The sequence below is a fragment of the Pelodiscus sinensis genome, chromosome 14 (genome assembly GCF_049634645.1).
Source record: "Pelodiscus sinensis isolate JC-2024 chromosome 14, ASM4963464v1, whole genome shotgun sequence".
Classification (NCBI taxonomy): Eukaryota; Metazoa; Chordata; order Testudines; family Trionychidae; genus Pelodiscus; species Pelodiscus sinensis.
In genome coordinates, this window is record NC_134724.1 from 2,810,022 (window position 1) to 2,830,016 (window position 19,995).

Genomic DNA, 19,995 nt, shown 5'->3' on the forward strand with positions numbered 1-19,995 from the left:
TTTCATCTGATTTACCTCAGACCATATTTCTAGTTTGTCCAGATCATATTGAATTATGACCCTCTCCTCCAAACCACTTGCAACCCATCCCAGCTTGGTGTCCTCTGCAAATTTTATAAGTGTATTCTTTATGCCATTATCTAAATTGTTGATGAAGATATTGAACAGAACCAGTCCCCAAACTAATCTCTGCAGAATCCCACTCATCATGTCATTGCAGCACGACTATGAACCGTGTGTAACTACTCTCTGGAAATGGTTAGCTAACCAGTTATGTGCCCACCTTATCGTAGCTCCGTCTAGGTTCTGTTTCCCTTGTTAATTGATAAGAAGGTCATGTGAGACTCTATCAGATGCTTTATTAAAGTCTAGGTATACCACATCTACCGCTTCCCCCTTAACCACAAGGCTTGTTATCCTATCAAAGAATGCAAAGTAGAGAGACAGGCTGGGTGAAGTAATAGTTTTTATTGGACTAACTTCTGTTGGGAAGAGAGACGCTTCAAGCCATGTGGAGTTCTTCATCTGGTCCCTTTTGGCTCGAAAGCTTTTCTCTGTCTCTAACAGAAGTCCAATAAAAACTATTACCTCACCTACTTTTTCTCTCTAATATTCTGAGACCAACCTGGTGAGTGAGATAGTAAGATATGATTTGTGGCTTTTCCCATACAACTGAATAAATGCATAGATTTGCTGGTTGATAACACTGAAGTTCCCAGGGGGACTTTTCTTGTTGATCAGCAGCAACCAGAAGTCCTTCTCCGAGCGCCTTGTTCAGTAAAATAGAAACATCCTTAGATGTATGCACATACTTTACTTCTTGTGTGTAATCTTGCTACCCTCACAACATGTAAAGATAAGCAAGCATGTAAGTCCTTGAAAAACCGTGGATTTACTATGGAACATTTTACCAGACTGCGTCAAATATACATGCCTCTAAACCACAAAGTCTGCTGTTCTTTGATCCTTAACGGGATCATGGATGGCTATGTTGCATTTTTTGTTCAAATTGAATAGTTCTAATCTGCTTCATTTATCAGTACTTCAGCTAGACTGTGGTTAAATTTCCTGCATCCTTATGTATAATTATATATTTTCATACTTTCCTCTGTTTTGTGACTCCCCAAAAATAATTATTTAAAAATCATATACTCTAAAAAAGAAAAACAGTGTTTCCCCTCCGCTGTTGATCTCCTTTGAAATTCTGATTTTTGTCTAGATCTGATCAGGGGAGAGGCAGGTGGGACATTCAGGAAGCAAACGGAAAATGTTTAATTTTATCAAAAAGCATGTCGTGTCTGGACAGAACCAGATGCAAGCAAATCTGAAAAGCGTGCACACAGTTGAAATGTGTTGGGTTTTGCTGCTGCTTTGATCTCCGATCAAGGCATTCCTTCTCTCCAATCAGGAGTCCCCAAATGTACATTTTCTGCTGGAAAAAGTGGAAAGAAACTGTCCCAAATGTTCTGCGTCAGCCAAGCGTCTAGAGCAAATCTTGGCTCCTTCCTTCAGACCCTGAACCCGGCTTGAACAGTATCCAGTAGCCTGAGATAAGAGTCCGACATCTGAGCTAATTTCAAAAGGTTGTGGATTGATATGAAGTGGGGTGGGAGGAAGGAATTAAGGCTTTATCGTCTCCATCTGCAGCTTATAAGGACTGGTTTGCTATAGATGGAACAACCCTTTCAGAATCTCATTTATCAGAAACCCAACCCTTTTTTGCTGCCTGTCATTGTCATTTACCAGAGGCCTGGGGAATACTAAGGGAGAAAGTTGACCTAAGATACACAGCTCCAGCTACAAGAATAGCATCGCTGCAGTCGACATACCTTAGGTTGAATTTACACTGCAGGAGGTCAATGGGAGAAACTCTCATAAGGACATAAGAATGGCCAGACTGGGTCAGATCCAAGGTCCATCTAGCCCAGTGTCCTGTCTGCCGACAGTGACCAATGCCAGATGCCCCAGAGGGAGTGAACAGAAAAGGGAATCATCCCTCTCCTGTCATCCATTTCCAGCCCCTGACAAACAGAGGTTAGGGACGACATCATCCCTGCTCATCTTGTCTAGTAAGTATTGATGGACCTAACCTCCATGAATGTATCTAATTATTTTTGGAACCCTGTTTAAAGTCCTGGTCTTCCCAACATCCTCTGGCAAGGAGTTCCACGGGTTGACTCTGTGCTGCGTGAAGAAAAACGTCCTTTTGTTTGTTTTTAAACCTGCTACCTATTAATTTCATTTGGTGACCCCTACTTCTCTCCCAGCAACTTCCATTCCTCTTTGCACCTCGGTGGAGTACCAGAATCGACAGGGGCATCATCATCAGTCGATTTAGCAGGTCCTTATTAGACCCACTAAATCAAACCCCAGGAGATCGACCTCTGAGTAACAGGAGACAATGCCAAAGATCCAGCCATGCAAATGGTAAATCTGGTAGCGAGATTGGTTCTTCAGGGCTTCTTTTTGCAGATCAAGCATTGGCCTCTGGGATCCAATCCAGCTGAAAAATGAACGTATGTATTTATACAGGGGGGGGGGAAGTGTACAGCAGCCGTGCACATGATCTTATAGCTCAGATGCTGCTCAGACCCCACTGATTTGCATTCACATAGGGCCGGATTAAGAGGGGGACTAGCCAGGCAGCTGCCTCTTAGAGCTGCCATTAGGCGTTGTGCGCCCAAGCGCTGCACGCCCCATCGCTGCTGTACGGTGCGCAGTGCACCGGGGGGCCAGCCTAGCCCAGCACAGACTCCGCCCCCAGAATGCCTATTGTAGGCCTACTGGGGGCAGAGTGTTTCTGCCCTGAGCACCTGCCCTCCTTGTGCTCTGGGCCAGGGAGGCTGGGGCAGCACGCCGTCTCCCTCCCTGTGGTGCTGGGGGGGCACCTTGGCTCCCGTGATGGCAGAGCCTGGACAGAAGGGGCAGGGTTGGGGGTGGGGGTTGGGGCTTACCTTCCCCAGCCCTACTTTCACCCACTGCCCGTGCCTCCAAGAACGCCTCACGAGATTCGCGCTTGACAGACGGTAAAGGCAAAGGCTTGGACCGAGGCCTGGTGTAACTCTCCGGTGGCCAGCAGGCCCGTCGCCGCCGCGGCTCTCGACATCAGCTCTTTCCTCTTGCCATCCGAAAAGATTCTTCACTGTGGGGAGAAATCCTCTCTCCTTGGCCGTGCCCGGCCAGTGACTCCTGCCATTGCTGCCCAGGCTGGGGCATCTGAACGTGAAGCCTGAGGGGGGAGAGGCCCCAGCAGGCCGGGCTGCCAGAGTCGATGCTCTGCACAACGTTGCCCTCTCTCCAGTCGTCTCAGGCTGTACCTCCTACAAGTTGAGCTTGTCCCTCCCACTCCTTCCCAATGAGCGGCTTCTGGCAGGGAGCGGGGAAAGGCTGGGGAGAAGTGGACGCTTTTTTCAGAGGAAGGCTACCACTCTGGCTCAGTGCCTCAAGCGGATGGTAGGGGTAGGGTACCACAAGCCTCTACCACTCACATGGACTTCTACAGAGGGCTCTTTGTAGCCTGGGCGCTCAGCCTCCTACCAGGTAAGCTCCCTCTCCCCTCTCCCAGCTGCTGGACTCTGGGAAGCGTCTCTCAGGGCTGACGGCAGCTTTTAAAAGGGGGGGAAACTGCTTTTTGCTTATGTTGGCAACTGAAGGGCAAACACCCTGAGAGAACCACCCTGTAAAAGGGCTACAGTAAACAAGGAGGGGTCGAGGAGGGGACTTTTCCTCCAGCATCGGAAGGGGATAAAATCTTTCGGCTCCCGAGGGCTGACTGGAAAGGAAGGCGAGAGAACTCTCTTTCGGTAAAGCTGTCGCCGCTCCTCATCTGGGTTGCAGTCGCATGTGGGATTCGTTTACTTTTTTTTTCTTCCGTGAGGAGAAAATGCTCTAAAACGAAAAGGCAGCCTCGCCGGCAGTGCTAAGTTTGGGCTGTGGTTGGCCGTGGATTTGTCGGCAGCACCAAAGGGGGCCGGGCACGGGGAAAGCATTGGGGCGAAATAACCATGGGGGGGGGGGGCCCGAGTGTGGAGGTGCTCGTTTCATTTTAAGATGTGAGTTTGCAGCCTTCCTATCTGGCTCCGTGCGTGGCTGCATGAGCCGTATTGGGTTACAAGGATGGGGAGGGGGGGAGTTCTGTGTTGGCCCCTTGCCTGCGAGGTTTAAGTTCAGTTGTTAACAGAAAGCAAGTCTCCACAGTAGCCAGTTTTGCTGCAATTAGCCAGCTTTGCATCCACAGCCCTACCTCAGAAGCCAACGGGTCTGCGGCTCGGCTTTGCACTGTAAAACAAAAGGAAACTTTTCTCCCAGCTTTTTTACGGCTAATGAAATGCTGCACCTCGCTACGATGCTATGAGCCACGCCGGGCTCGCTGGTGCCGCTGTAAGCACTTCTAAACATCCTGTGAGGGGGGCGGTGTATCTACTTCTGCTAATTGCCCTATTGCTTGATAATCTCAGGGCAGCCACCATGAAGCTGCCTTTCTTTGCCTAATAGAGAACATGTGTCTACGCCGTGCCCAGGGACAAAACGCGGTGCGCTTTGCACAGCGCTCAAAGTGAGAGCCGAGAGGTTTGCACTTTGGACAGCATTCTGTGGTTACTTGCTGCATTGTGGAGAGATTATTTCTTGTCGTTCTTTTCAGCAAACGGTGGACTTGCCTTTGAAAATAGGTGGATCAAGTTGCCCTGATGCTTGGATGCGAGGGACTGTACTTAAAACTGTGCTTACGTGTGCTTTGCAGACTGCAGCGTGAACGCCTTAGGGAGATCACGTTATAGACTTGGGTTGATTCTATATTTTTAGACAGCACTTATGAAACACTGTAAACTTTTTTGGATCTTGGCCTGCAGGCCACACACAAACTTGAACCTGGCTATTCCGCTACACGTGTTCTCCCCGTGCCATAGTGACATCTGCTGGTGAGGACGGAACTCCATTAGTACAGACCTCTGCGCTAAACCGTTTGGGTGTGTCTGCATGGCACCCTTGACTCGAGATAAGATACGTGATTTGCACTGCACATCTTATCTCATTTGCATATCTTATCTCGAATCTCTTTTTTGAAATGGCTTCTTTTGAAATGTGGCACATCTACACAGCGCCAAATTTCAAACTAACGTGCTATTTCAAGACATCCCTGAATCCTCGTGGAAAGAGGGTTACTGGGATGCTGAAATAGCACGTCCATTATTTTGAAAAATATTTCGAAATAACGGGCGGCTTGTGTAGACGCGGGGTAGGTATTTTGAGATATCTCTGGTAACCCGAAATAGCCATGCAGTGTAGATGTGTACCCTTTAATGTTTGTGCAAACGGGCAACAACAAGAAGAATTGAAATGGCCAAGGTCAATATTTAACACTTACAGCGTCTGATGGTGGCTTCATCCGGTACTCTTATGTCTTGTCTTCCAGCCAACCAAAGGATTGGAAACTAAAGATGGCATTTTGATCTTTTTGTATGAAGGGACGTTTGACTTTGTGCATCAAGCACACACAACCATGACCAAACTTCACAGGTGTGACTGGAGTAGGGGCAACAGGCTGGGGGTGAAGCTATAGGTGGAACCAAATCAAAGTATGCATCTGTGGAAATAATCCTTCTAGCCCCATAGCCGGTTGTCCCAGGCTCACAACAGGAGAGTTGCGTCATGACCGATGTCCTAGTGTGTGAATGACTTGATGTGGTGCCTTCCTAGGACCGAAAGAAAGTTGCCGTATCAGACCTACTTTGTCCCGTCCCCCTATTAAAGAGACTGTTTTCAGGCATAGCTGGTGTGTGTAAATTCTAAGATTTATGATCTTGTAAAGAATTCCACACAACATACAACAGGTTGAACCTCTGTAGTCCAGCACTTTCTGGTCTGGCAACATCCATAGTCCGGCATTATTTTAATTAGCCGGCTGTCCACTTATCCATTTCCCGGGGTCCCATAAAGTTTTACAGCCACCAGTCCTGGCGCTCAGTGTTCTGTGCTGTTGTTTAACTCTGATTTACCACTCAATGTCCTCTAACAGCTCAGTAAGCCATGGAAGTGTTGGTGATGCTGCTAGACAACATTAACCTCCCATGGTCTGGCAAATCCGCTGGTTTGACACGGGTCAGGTCCCATGGGTGCCAGACTAGAGATGTTCAATCTGTATCTTGTGCACAGGCAAACTGAGTTTGGTGAACTGTGATAACCCATCATGAACCATTACTTCTTATCTGGATCCATGGAGAGCTAGTCTTAGAGCGCACAAACAATGACACCTCCTTCTCAGATGTTTAGATGTTCCTAATTACTTCAGTGGGACAAGGATCGGGTCCTTATGGTTACTAACTTTGTGGGTAAAGTGTTGCAAATGGTTTCATAGAAATGGCTTATTAAAGGACCTGTTGGTCTCAGTGGAGTCAGGGTGTTTGGAGTCAACGGATCATGTGGTGGATCACTTACAATGCGACTTGCTGCAAGAGGAGGAAGTTGTGTGAATTGGCAACACCTCCAGCTCCGAAACAAAGCCCCGTTTGAAGAAAACCAAGGGTGCCTTTCCCTTGTGACAGAGTGTAGAAAATACCCTCGGAGCTGTCACCGCTCCATTTAGCATGCTGGCATCTGGCTGGTTGGATCTGTATGGAGCATCACTGGACTAGTAGTAGGTCGGGGAGAAGCCTGAAGCTAAATCGTAACCTTCGGCAGCACGGTGGTAGCACTGCTGATAAACCCTGTCCTGTTACGGGCTGGTTTTGTCATGTAGCTAGATGTTCATGGGAGAATAGGATGAAACCCCCAAACTCATTTTGCCTTGTGTCCTAAGCTGAGTTCACCTAGGACATTAAGGGGGTTAGGTCGCTAGGCAGACAAAACAGTCTAATATGTTGCACCACCCAGTCCCCATGCTGAGTTATTTCACGATGAAAGATTTAGTCAAACTTTATTTTTTGATTTTCCACTTCTCCCTTTACCTCAATTTTCTATTAATCCGGGTGGTTAGAATGCCAAGGGAGGTGGTGGAATCTCCATCGCTGGAATATTTAAGAGCAGGTTGGACAGACATCACTCAGGGATCATCTAGACGGTGCTTGGTCCTGCCGAGAGGGCAGGGGACTGGAGTTGATGACCTCATGAGATCCCTTTCAGTTCTAGGCTTCTGTGCCAGGAAGGCTCCGTCTCCACTGACGTGGGAACTGTGCTCTGTGTGACTGTGTCAAAACATCATTGTCCTACTGAGGTTCCAGATCATTTCCCCGAAGTTTGCTCCAGCGTAGCTGGGGGCTTGTCTCCATTACATCACCCCGCTGGGCTTGCAGAAGATGTTGAGGTCTGTTAGCTGATAGGACGCTGACCCCAAAGTTGTGGTCAGGACAGATCCTACTCCCCACATTAGCCTGTGGCATGTTCTGAAACGTTTAACCAGCCATGATGGTGAACATGGCTCTCTTTGGTCTACCTCACCCACAAGATCATGGTGAGTCATGTCATTTAACGCGACTGTCCCCAGTGGGGATCAAACACACTGAGAGTACATCTACACTGCCCGGCTATTTCGGGATACCAGAGGTATCCCGAAATAGCTATCCTGCAGCTACACAAACCGCCCATTATTTCAAAATATTTTTCAAAATAATGGGCATGCTGTTTCGGCATCCCGGTAACCCTTGTTCCACAAGGGGTAAGGGATGTCTCGAAATAGCACGTTATTTTGAAATTTGGTGCTGTGTATATGCCAAATTTCAAAACCAACCATTTTGAAATAAAATGCGCAATTTACCTAGCACAAATGATGTCTTATTTCAAGTTTCGGCTGCTGTGGAGATGCACCCTAAGGTTGTTCGTGCTGATGAGGCTTGGGGAATTAGTCTGTTCTTTGGCGTGGGTGGCACGGGGAACCTGCTAGGGACAGAAATGTTGCTGAGTTGGTGTTGGACCCCAAATGCTATAGGAGACCTTGTGTGTTCTTCTGTCTCTGCTAGTGCAGCTACCGCTCACTGAAGAGGGAGAATTTCTATTGTTCATGAATATGCAATCCCTGTGCTACCAGGAATGACATTCTCTTGGCTCAGCCTAAAATACAGCAACTTCTCTTCTGCTGCTTTTTGAAGGCCTAACTGGAAGGTGCTCCTGACTGCTTTCTGCCCATTTTGTGGGGTATCCACGAATGCTACAGAGCATGAATTTGTATTTAGAGATCTTGTGCCTAGCCTTGCTGTCCTGTTTTCAGTCAGACCCAGGTGAGCCTGTACAAGGAAAACTCACTTTGTTTCCTAATCCTACATTAGCTCAGTGGTTTGCGCATTGGCTTGCTAAACTTAGGGTTGTGAGTTTGAGCCGTGCAGAGGCCATTTGAAGCAAAAATTTATCAGGGATGTAACTTGGTCCTGCTGTAAAGGCAGTGGACTGGACTTGATCATAGAATAATAGGACTGGAAGGGACCTCGAGAGGTCATCGAGTCCATCCCCCTGCCCTCAAGGCAGGACCAAGCTCCGTCTACACCATCCCTGACAGATGTCTATCTAACCTGTTCTTAAATATCTCCAGAGAGGGAGATTCCACCACCTCCCTTGGCAATTTATTCCAATATTTGACCACCCTGACAGTTAGGAATTTTTTCCTAATGTCCAATCTAAACCTCCCCTGCTGCACTTTAAGCCCATTACTCCTTGTCCTGTCCTCAGAAACCAAGAAGAACAAATTTTCTCCTTCCTCCTTGTGACACCCTTTTAGATATTTGAAAACCGCTATCATGTCCCCCCTTAATCTTCTTTTTTCCAAACTAAACAAGCCCAGTTCATGAAGCCTGGCTTCATAGGTCATGTTCTCTAAACCTTTAATCATTCTTGTCGCTCTTCTCTGTACCCTTTCCAATTTCTCCACATCTTTCTTGAAATGTGGTGCCCAGAACTGGACACAGTACTCCAGCTGAGGCCTAACTAGTGCAGAGTAGAGCGGCAGAATGACTTCACGAGTTTTGCTTGATGATCCTTCAAGGTCCCCTTCCAGTTCTAGAAGATAGGCAATCTTTATTTATTTATGATGGACAATCTTGTTGAAGAGTTAGAGCAGGGCTACTCAACATGCGGCCTGTGGGCCCGTTTGTTTGCGGCTCTCGGAGCAGTTTGGGTTTACGCAGGGCTCAACACACAGCTCGCAGGTAGAATCCTTTGAATGTGGCCTCTACTGGGAACATGCTCCACAACAGCGAATCAGTATAATGATCTTCTGTTGAGATGTGTTTAGAGGTGTAGCGAGGTTGTTATGCACCCGGAGGCAACTTCCCCCCGGCCTTTCCTCTCTATGCCTCTGTATGGCTACGTCTACACTGGCAGCTTCTTGCGCAAGGACTCTTTTGCGGAAGAGATCTTGTGCAAAAACTCTTTGACAAGAGGGCGTCTACACTGGCATGTGTTTTTGCGCAAGAGATGTGCTTTTGTGCATGAGCATCCATAGCAGTGTAGACACTGCCTTCCACAAGAAAGCGCCGATGGCCATTTTAACCATAGGGGCTTCTTGCGCAAGAAATTCATGTTGCTTGTCTACACTGCCCTCTTCTGGAAGAGCTTTTGCGCAAGAGGGCTTATTCCTCATGGGGAGAGGAATAACTCTTCCGGAAGAAGCCCTGTTTTACAACGCTATACTATAAATTTACTTCTGGAAGATCGCTCGTGCAGTGTAGACAGCCGGCAAGTTTTTGCGGAAGAAAGGCTGTTCTTCAGCAAGAAGATGCCAGGGTAGACATAGCCTATGTTTTAGTAGTTACATTCCTCGACTGTCATTGCTCACTAAAAGTGCTGTCATTATGGGTGGAAATTGGGTAAATGTTGCATTTTATTATCAGCAGAACTGACTTAAATGGGGCCTGCATGTTGTGTAGTCTTGCCTTAATCTTTGTATTCATGCCTGTCAGTGTGAAAGAAGCAGTTTTCATCGATATTTGCATATATACACAACCACACTTAAGTTGCGGCCCTCAGCATGTGCTGTGAATATCATTGGCTGTGTCTAAACTACATGGCTCCATTGACGGAGCCTGTAGATTAGGGTTGTAGGCAAAGGGAAATGAAGCAGAGATTTAAATAATCGCGGCTTCATTTAAATTTAAATGGCTGCCGTGCTGTGCCGATAAACAGCTGATCAGCTGTTTGTCGGCTCAGCGTGCTAGTCTGGATGCTCTGCAGTCGACATCAAACCCTTTTTCAACCACCCCATTATTCCTCGTGGGATGAGGTTTACCAGGGCAGTTGACAAAGAGCTTTGATGTCGGCAGGGGAGCGTCCAGACTAGCGCGCTGAGCTGACAAACAGCTGATCAGCTGTTTGTCGGCTCAGCACATCAGCCATTTAAATTTAAATGAAGCGGCGATTATTTAAATCTCCGCTTCATTTCCCTTTGCCCAATAAACAAATCTACGTGGCTCCGTTGACGGAGCCATGGAGTGTAGACATACCCATTGTGGCCTCCAGGGCTTCCAAAATTGAGTAGCCCTGAGCTAGAGTTTGGGAGCTTCAGCCTTTTCGGCCTGTAGATTTGCAAGTTGTGCAGGAGCTTGTTTCACTTTCGGCTGGCAAAACTCATGGGTGAATTTCATACGTTCAAGGTTTTATTTCACCTGGGGGCTGAAGTGGCTGGGTTTGCTGCAAGGTGATAAATTCTAGCCCTGTAATTTCTAGATGTCACGATAGTCATTGTTGGGGGATTCACGGTCGTGGGTTTCTAAGTTTTCTCCCAAGGTTAGGATTTAGTAGCATCAACCACACATACGTATTGTCACCAGAGAGATGCCGCCCCTCAAATGTGGGCTTTAATGAGTGGGTAGGACCCAGAAGTGAAAATAGTCCATGCTGTGGAGAATCCCAGGCCAGGACATTTGACCTCAGAATGCACCAGGTTTTGGTGCAAATGGGAACTCCCTGGCTGCCACATGCACAGCCCTCGTCTCCACGGCGCAGGGAAGTCCCCTGGATCCGTGGGAGCCAAGCTGGCGTCCCGCCCGGCTCACGTGGTTCCAATTCGGATCTTCAGAAGAGCTTCCTTTGCTCCTTTCAATTTGTCGCTGTCCAGAATCCTCCTCCTTGGAATCAGGCTACATCTGCTGCCACAGCCAACGTGGGGGACCCTCTCCTAGGGAAAAATCCACAGTAGGGCCCTGGGGGAAGAAAACGCCAGCAGGGTCCCCAATTACTATCAGAAGTCCTCACTTCCACCCCGAGTGGGCAATTATGCAATCTCCTCCCCCCAATGGGATGTCTGCGTGAAGCAACAGCCCTTGTGTCCTCTCGCCCTGGCATCGGAGATATTTCAGGCGCCGGAGGGGCAACCCTTCCTACTGGCTATCCCCTGGCTGTGACGGGGGGGTGTTGCTAATGGGGGGTAGGGAGACCTTGTATCCCCGCTTTCACACCACAACCGTTCTGCTAGTAACCTCCTTGCTGAGCAAACCCCGCAGGCTTTGCGGGTGGTACAGGGATTGTTAGCTGCCATGAGGCAGCCCCTAAAACTGAGCCAATCTTACCTTCCTGGTCTGTGAGCCACTGAAAAGTAAGCTGAGACTTCCTGGTTTCCTACCACCCTAGGTAAAGGTAGGATAGTGTAGTGGAGAGAGTGATAGATGGGGATATGGAAGAGAGAGATTTAATTCCCCGCAGTGCCACCGACTTCCCATGTGTCCTTGGGCAAGTCACTTAGTCTCTGCATGCCTCCATCTGCATAATGGGAGTAACAGCACTTCCCTCCCACCGTAGAAGGCTTTGGTGAGAACAAATGTATTAAAGGATTGTGAGGTGCTCAGATACTATAGTAAAGAGGGTCACGTAAGCACTTGAGAGAGAGATTCGAATTGCATGTCTCCTCTCTTGGTCTGTTCTATTAGGAATTCTGCTCTGTGAAGCTCTCAGACACAGGGGGTGTGCCTACACAGCACCCTGACCTCGAAATAAGGGACACAATTTTCACTGTGCAAATTGCATAGCTTGTTTTGAGAATTTCAAAATAGCTTATTTAGAAATTTGGCACTGTCTACACAATGCCCAATTTTGAAATAAAGCGCTATTCCAACAAACCCTGCACCCTCGTGGAATGAGAGTTACAGGGATGCCAGAATAGCACACCTGTTATTTTGAAATCTATTTTGAAATAACAGGCGTGTTTAAAGATGTAGAATTGCTATTTGGGGATCCTTCCAGGGTCCAGACGTAGCCCTGCTGTCTAGATATAGCAGGGGGAATAGACCTAGAGCAGACAGAACCATTTCAGCATTGTGTGTTCCTTTCGGGTATGTCTACACCGCAGCGTTATTCCAAAATCACAAAGTGCGCATCTACACAGCAAGCCTTTATTTCGAAATAATGTCGAGCGGGAGGACTTCTTTCTCCGACTTCTGTAACCTTCATTTCATGAGGAGTAAGGGAAGTTGAAGGAAGAGTGCTCTTCCTTCAATTTCCTGCTGTGTAGACAGTGCCAAAAACCGAATTAAGCTGTTTTGACTTCAGCTACGCCATTGATGTAGCTGCAGCCACGCAGCTTAATTCGACTTCTGTCCTGTGTGTAGACATACGCCGAGAAGAAAGTTCCTTCTGCCAGCAAATGCAAAGCTCCAGTAAGAAAGGAATAGAAACAGAGGGAGAACTGAGGGGTTTTGTCAGGAGAGTGCTTTCTTTCCAAGAAAATGATCACTTTCCTCCTCAGTGTAGTTTCCCAAACAATATTTTTCTTTTGCATGCTTGGGCTAAGGAATATCAGGCATTTATACTAAACAAACTCCAGGGCGGACAGGAGATATTTGAGGCTTCCGGTTTTGGCAGCATTGCAAGCTAAACTTGTGGGCTACTTGGTCACTTATTTATGACCGTGATGTCACTTCTGACAAGAAAATAAGACGTGGTTCTTCAGATTAACTGTCTCCTTGACAACCTTTTACAAGGTATGTTTTTGTAATTTAAGCCAGTTTGAACAGTCTCCGATTTTTTTTTTTTTGCCTTAAATGCTCTGTTCAACATCTGCCTACATTTTTGAACTGCTTTTCCTCCAGTAGATGACGAATTCCACTAACTTTGCCATCTATTTTCTAAATCTTTCCTCCAAGTCATTTTTTTGGTTTTTTGCCCCAGATGTCTCCTCAGCCGCTCACTAAAACTAGACACATCTATGAACCAGGGATGTAAACGAGTAGTTGACTATACAATTAACCAATAAGTCTAGGCTTACCGGTTAATCTTGTCGACTACTCGCCTTTCCCCTCCCCCCTTGCTGCCTCTGTATCGGAGGCAGCAAGGAGTGGGAGGAAGCAGGAGCAGGTGATGGAGGGGTAGCTGGCTTAAAAACCGGTTTCCCACCAGCACTGGCTCCGTGGTGCTACCTGCCCCGCCCTGCACTGCTGCTTCTGTCGGGGGCGTGGGGTTGGCCCAGAGGAGGCTGCCACAAAGCAGCCTCTGCCCGCGGCAAATCCAGACTTGCTGAAGACAGAAGCTGGTCTGTGGGAGGTGGTTTTTAAACTGGCTGCCCTCATGGAGTGACTTCCTCCTGGCACCCACACTGCTGCCTCTGACAGTGAGGCAGCAGCGCGAGGTGGCAGAGACTCCTCGGGAGTGGGGCCAGATTGCACCCCCGGGGCCGCCAGCCCCACCCCCGGGGACTATAGAATAGTCAAGTAGCCACTAAGAATTCATGTGGTTACTCGACTTTTCAGTGAACCGATATTTGACATCCCTGCTATGAACCTGAGAGGTCCCTGGGCTGGGTTGATAGCAAGTACCATCACTGAAATGCAGCTCTCCCTGTTGGCAGGGAAGACCCAACTAGCCCGACAGAGTTGAGAGGGAACATATGTTGGCCTGGGGTACTGGGCCACACCCCTTCTCTTACAAAAGTGGGCTCTGAAGTCAATGGGATTTTTGACTTTGACATCAGCGTCCCAAAAAGCCATTCAGGGCCTCTGTCCGGACGCCTGTGGCTGAAAGAAACCCTCACGCAGGGAAAGCCGCCCAGTGCTCGCCTGGGAAAGGGTGAAGAGCTGAGCTGACCCACTCAGCCAGTGCGGGAATCTGAGACTCCAAGGAACCAGGGCAGGGCTATCCCATGCCTAGGATGGCTCGGGGCACCTGCCCCAGGCCTTACGCTTTGAGGGGGCCGCACAATGGCCGCCTGGACACAACAGTCTCCTGTGTTGCCGTTAGCCGCGTGGCAGTGAGGCCCAGGGTGGCCTGGGGGGTTAACTGGAGCTGAGCGCAAGGGCTAGGCCCTCCCTCACTCCCCACAGCAGCAGGAGCCACAGGAAGTGGGGAGACCCCGCATCCTGCTCCGTCCCACTGCTTTCTCCCAGCCAGGTCACTCCGTTTCGCGGCGGCGGCAGGAAGCAGAGTGCTCTGCCTAGCACCTGCCCGCTCCACTCTGCTCGCCCTAGCGACACTGGGCCCAGGGGATGGCCCTGAACCTTGGCATTCCCAACCAGATGCTCCTGCCTCTAAACATCCCCTGTGGTGTTTGCTCTTGTCTTGCCATTGTCAATGATTCCTCTCAAGCAGAGGAGACTTCCTACCTGCTGCCAATATGTCCTCCCGGTCCCGCCTCATTGTCAGCAATGGTGCATGGGGTGGAATAAGCAGAGGGGGAGGAATTTGGGGAGTCTTCGGGAAGCAAGAAATACATATTCTTTGACTGAATGAACCGTGTGCCAGTCTTGGGGATAAGAGCTGAAATCACGTCTAATATTCCAGGATTGATCCTGCCTCTCGGAAGTCTATGGGAGTTTGCGTCGACTCATATGGGAACAGAAGCAAGTCCCATATAGGACATCTCCCCTAAACGCTTTCCTACCCGCACACAAACACTCGCGCCTGAGTTCTGGGAGCGGGGAGTTTAGGCTCTCTAGAGGTTGGTTCTACTTTTACTCTGAGTAATTAGGAGACGGGTAAAATCTTTTCAGTGCCCCTAGTCCTCCAATGCCTTCCCACAATTCCCCCTGTGTGCCCAGGACAGCCAAGTTTACCAACAGTTCCCTGGGAAGAACTCCTAGGATGAGTCTATGCAGAAAGGCTAAACTCAAAATAAGATCCGCAACGTGAGCTACGCTAATTGCATTGTTTCAGTCGAAATAGCTTATTTCGAATTTGAGCACGTCTACCCTGCACTCATTTCGAAATAGAGCACTCGTCCCCCGACTTCCCTTCCTCCTCGTACAATGCGGTGTACAGAAATCGGAGACAGAAGCCTGTTATTTCAGATTTATTTCCAAAGAATGGGCTTGCTGTGTGGACGCGCATGACGTTATTTCAGAATAACGTCCATTAGTCCGAAATAACGCTGCTGTGTAGACAGACCCTTAGAATGGTTCTTCTAACCACCGCACAAAGAGCATGAAGGGGATGGAGGGCCAATGTGAGCTCTCCAGTGCTGATGGGGGGCAGGGGGTGGAGCCCAAAGTCCAGAACCCCAGGGGCTGGATCCAGGCAAGCCAGGGACTGCAGGTTACCTGGATCCCCGACCTCGACTTAAGGGCAGGGTTTGGCTGTGCCAGGACAATGGGATGTTCCTGGAATGGGATTGATTCTCTTTTCTGAGAAGCACCAGGCAGGGGAAAGGGGCTGGCTGGGGGTGCCGCCACCCCACACTTGTTAGGGAGAGCGGGGGAGGGGCCGAAGCCATTCCCCCTTTCTCAGGGAGCGAGGGGAAAGTGCAGAGTTTGCTGCATCCTTCACTGGCTGAGGAGCGTGGATGGCTCCTTGACGGGGACTGGAAGGGGAAGAGCAAGCAACCTGGTACAAACTGGGGCAGGGTTTCTCCCCTTCCCCACCTGCCCCCCTGCCCACTCCCTTCCCCAGAGCCCCACCTTACCCCCAACTCTGACTCCTGCACTCCCAGTCCTCTGCCCTGAACCCCTCCTCTCCTGCACCCCCTATAGCCTCAGCACCCTACCCTGAGCCCCTCACAGCCCCAAATCCCTGCCCTGACTCCTGCACCTCCCACTTCCCCACCCCCTGCCTTGGGCCTCTCCACACCCTGACACTCCCCAATCCTCTGTCTTGAGCCTTCTCCACTCCACACTTGTCTTGCAGTAATGTTGTATCACTCCCCCTGCCCCCAATCTCCTGCCCTGACCACGTCTCCCCCCCCTCTCCCCCACACACGGGGGACTGCAATGCAACAATACCAGTAAGAATTGCAAGTTACTTGCACCCCTGGACTGACTTGGATTGCTTCTCAATAAACCTTACAGAATGGAGATCAAACGGAGAAATTTTGGGGAAGTGCTCTATTTCGGCAAACTAGAAATTGACTATCACCCATTTTTGTTAAAACGTAGCAAATGTAAGAGTTTATGGGGATGAAGAAAAAAATACATTTGCTGGTATTCCTGTTTTAAAAAAATACTAGAAACATTTCAACAATCCCTTTAAGAACTCCAAAACAAAGTAACTTCGTAAAAATAACACTATTTCTGAAAAATATGATTTAAATGAAGCATGTATACTTCCCTTTTAGTTTCCAAAAAACCCTAAACCCTTAATGGAGTTAAGGACCAGGCAGTGCTGGGTACATCTGCTAGTAATAATATAATTCAGGAAAAAGATTCCATACTATACCAGTCTCCGGGAAGGTGACTCATGCGGCATTATTATATTAGTCTTCCGCAGAATGTGTGTATCCTCAAGTTACACCCTTAATGCCTCCTTTTGATACCCTGCTAGTTTACAAGTAAAAGGTATTGCATAGATCATCTGAAACGAGACTGAACTAGTGAGCATTTTTCTGGTGTCGTGGAATACCCAAAGACGGCATGAAAGAACTTCCTAGCTTTGCACTAAAATGCAACCATACGTCTTGTCCCCTTCCTTTGGGCCATTTCAATGCCGGCCCATGTGAGGAATTCCCTTTCTGTTGCTTTGGGAAAGCACTCACTGGTCCTGATCTTAACAACGTCCCTGTTTGCTCAAGCCAAAACTTATTTCAGTCAATGCAAAGAGTTATGAGATACTTGGCATAAAGGGAGAAGGGTGATTAAAAACTCATAGGGCAGTTCAAGCTATATCATTGCTAGAATCCTAGAACACTAGAACTGGAATGGACCTCGAGAGGTCATCGAGTCCAGTCCCCTGCCCTCACGGCAGGACCTAGCACCGTCTAGATCATCCTTCATAGATGTTTGTTTAACCTGCTATAATATTGGTGCTCAGTGCTATTGGTGCTTAATGTGTGTCTATAGATAGATAGATAATCCATACAGGTTAAACGTTCTAGTCCGGCAACGTGTGTGGTCTGGCAACGTCTGTGGTCTGGCATGATTTCAGTTAGCTGAATGCCCACTTACCATGAGTGTGGCCAGGTTTCCCGTGGTCCCATAAAGTTTATTTACAACCACCAGTCCTGGCTCTCGGTGTTCTGTGCTGTTATTTAGCTCTAATTTACCCCTCACTGTCTTCTCAGAGTCCAGTCAGCAGTGGAAGTGTTGGTGATGCTGCTAGACAATATTGACCTCCCGTGGTCTGGTAAATTCGCTGGTTCAGCACCAGTCAGGTCCCGAGGGTGCTAGACTAGACAGGTTCATATTATGAATATGAAATGCATAGATGCTACTCAGCATCTATTAGTCAATATTCTGAAGTAAAGACCTACTCTAAATGTCTCCCTAGCACTTTTCCCGTGAGCAAGAAGTTGAACCCAGCGACCCTGGGGCCTGCTTTGTGCCCCTTGAAAACTGCCATTCACCCCAAAAGTTGGTGCAGTTCAGTGGCATGAGACCTAGAGCCCCTTTTGTCATGTTACTGGATGTTAGGAAAGCAGCCAGATCACTGCTGTGCCCATGGGGTGGGGTGTTTGCCCCAAAAGTGGTACAAAGGGGGTCACGTGAGGTGCAAATGATTCTGTATATGCTATTCATGTGATTGTATAATGTCTGTATGTGAAGTTATAAGCATGTATTCTCTGGGGATACTGAATATTTCTCTGTATGTGGTTGAGCAATGGGCGAAGAAGATCAGCCTATGGACATGCTAATGAGCAAGTCTCCATGGAACAATAGCCCTCTAAAGGGCAAGGACACACCTCGGCTACGTCTAGACTGGCATGATTTTCCAGAAATGCTTTTAACGGAAAAGTTTTCCGTTCAAAGCATTTTCAGAAAAGCGCGTCTAGATTGGCAGGACACTTTTCCGGAAAAGCACTTTTTGCGGTAAAAGCGTCCGTGGCCAATCTAGACGCGCTTTTCCGCAAAAAAGCCCTGATCACCATTTTCGCGATCTGGGCTTTTTTGCGGAAAACAGTACTGTGCTGTCTACACTGGCCCTTTTGTGCAAAAGTCTTTCGGAAAAAGACTTTTGCCCGAACAGGAGCAGCATAGTATTTCCAGAAAAGCACTGACAATCTTACATGAGATCGTCAGTGCTTTTCTGGAAATTCAAGCGGCCAGTGTAGACAGCTGGCAAGTTTTTCCGAAAAGCTGCTGATTTTGCGGAAAAACTTGCCAGTCTAGACACAGCCCTCAAGAATAATGACTGATACCTAAGGGCTACCAGCAGGGAACACAGGGATAGGCCACTGACCAAGTGACCTGCTGCAGCCAAGAAGAGACGAGGAAGGGGGTATATAGGGGCCACGTGGCGTCCTCTTTGGTGCTCAGCTCATCTCTTCATCCCAAATGCAGCATTGCAGGGAGCAACAAGCCAGAAAGAACTTTGGACCCATCCTGACATAGGATGTACACCAAGGACTTTTAAGCCAGTAGTTATAATATCTCTGCTGCAAGCCTGCATCGAGAACTGGAAGATGCGATGCATGTAATGTATGAGACTTTAACAACCTTACTCTCATGCTTTTCTTTCTTTCTTTCTTTCTTTCTTTCTTTCTTTCTTTCTTTCTTTCTTTCTTTCTTTCTTTCTTTCTTTCTTTCTTTCTTTCTTTCTTTCTTTCTTTCTTTCTTTCTTTCTTTCTTTCTTTCTTTCTTTCTTTCTTTCTTTCTTTCTTTCTTTCTTTCTTTCTTTCTTTCTTTCTTTCTTTCTTTCTTTCTTTCTTTCTTTCTTTCTTTCTTTCTTTCTTTCTTTCTTTCTTTCTTTCTTTCTTTCTTTCTGTAATAAACCTTTAGATGGTAGATTCTAAAGGATTGGCTCAGCGTGATCTTGTGGGTAAGGTCCAGTGTGTAAATTGACCTGGGATCTGTGGCTCGTTTCTTGGAACCGGACAGAACTTGTCTGGGGAAGGTGAGACTGGCTTCTAAAACACCTCACCTGTGTATTAGGCCCGGGGCCATCTGGGGTACGGATATTGCTGGGGTGTCAGAGGGGTTTTGCTCATGAGGCTTTTGGCTGGGCGGGCAGGGAGCTGAAGCGCTCTTTGGGACTGGTTTGTGGCCTATTTGGGAAGGTCTCCAGTCTGGAGGCTAAAGAGAGCCCTGAATTTGAGCAATTGGCCCTGAGCGGACGCCCTCGGCTGTGCCCAGACCCGTCCCGGTCCGTCATAGTGGCGTAGTCGGCAGGATCCACAGATCTTGGTCAGTTGAGCTTTGGATCAGGACCCCACGCTGTCTACATTTGATTTTTGGTGTTGGGAGTTTGGTTGGTTAAAGAGCCGCTGCACTGAGCCAGAGACTATATGAGAGTCTGGGCAAAAGGACGTTGAAGGATCTGTGCTCGGGGAGAGGCATTGCCTTTAGGAAGAAAGCCTCTAAACTAGAACTGGAATGGTTGTTAGTAGCCAAAGAAGCTGCAGAAAGAAAGCAGAAGACAGAGGAAGAAATTGCTATAAGAAAGCAGGAGCTGGATTGGGAGCTTGAAAAGAAAAAGGCAGAACATGCGGAGAGCATGGCAGAGATAGCCAGAGAAGTCAGACAAGCCGAGGAGGAAGCCGCCAGACTTCAGCTTAAGAAAGTGGCAGAACGAATGGCAAGCCTTGAACTTCAGCTTAAGAGAATCAAAGATCAAAAGGGACTGTATCCTCCTGGGAATTCGTTGTATAACCATGTGGGGTGATTATAATCAGGCTGATGTTGTAACACAGTCCCAAAGCATGTATGGGGTCTGTGAGGGGGTGCA

The 19,995-nt window shown here is 48.2% G+C and overlaps 1 protein-coding gene across 3 annotated transcripts in view; it reads left to right on the forward strand.

Moving 5' to 3' along the window:
• ITGA11 (integrin subunit alpha 11) overlaps nt 1-19,995 on the forward strand; it is a 183,843-nt gene that overhangs the window by 14,087 nt on the left and 149,761 nt on the right. For 2 of the 3 annotated variants that reach the window (XM_075896851.1, XM_075896853.1), the window contains exon 1: nt 3,315-3,540. The exons of the other annotated variant lie outside the window; for it this stretch is intronic. In XM_075896851.1, the coding sequence (XP_075752966.1) occupies nt 3,489-3,540 (52 nt within the window). In that variant the 5' untranslated portion in view covers nt 3,315-3,488. Of the gene's footprint in view, nt 1-3,314; nt 3,541-19,995 lie in introns of those variants that run through there. 3 annotated transcript variants of the gene reach the window in all.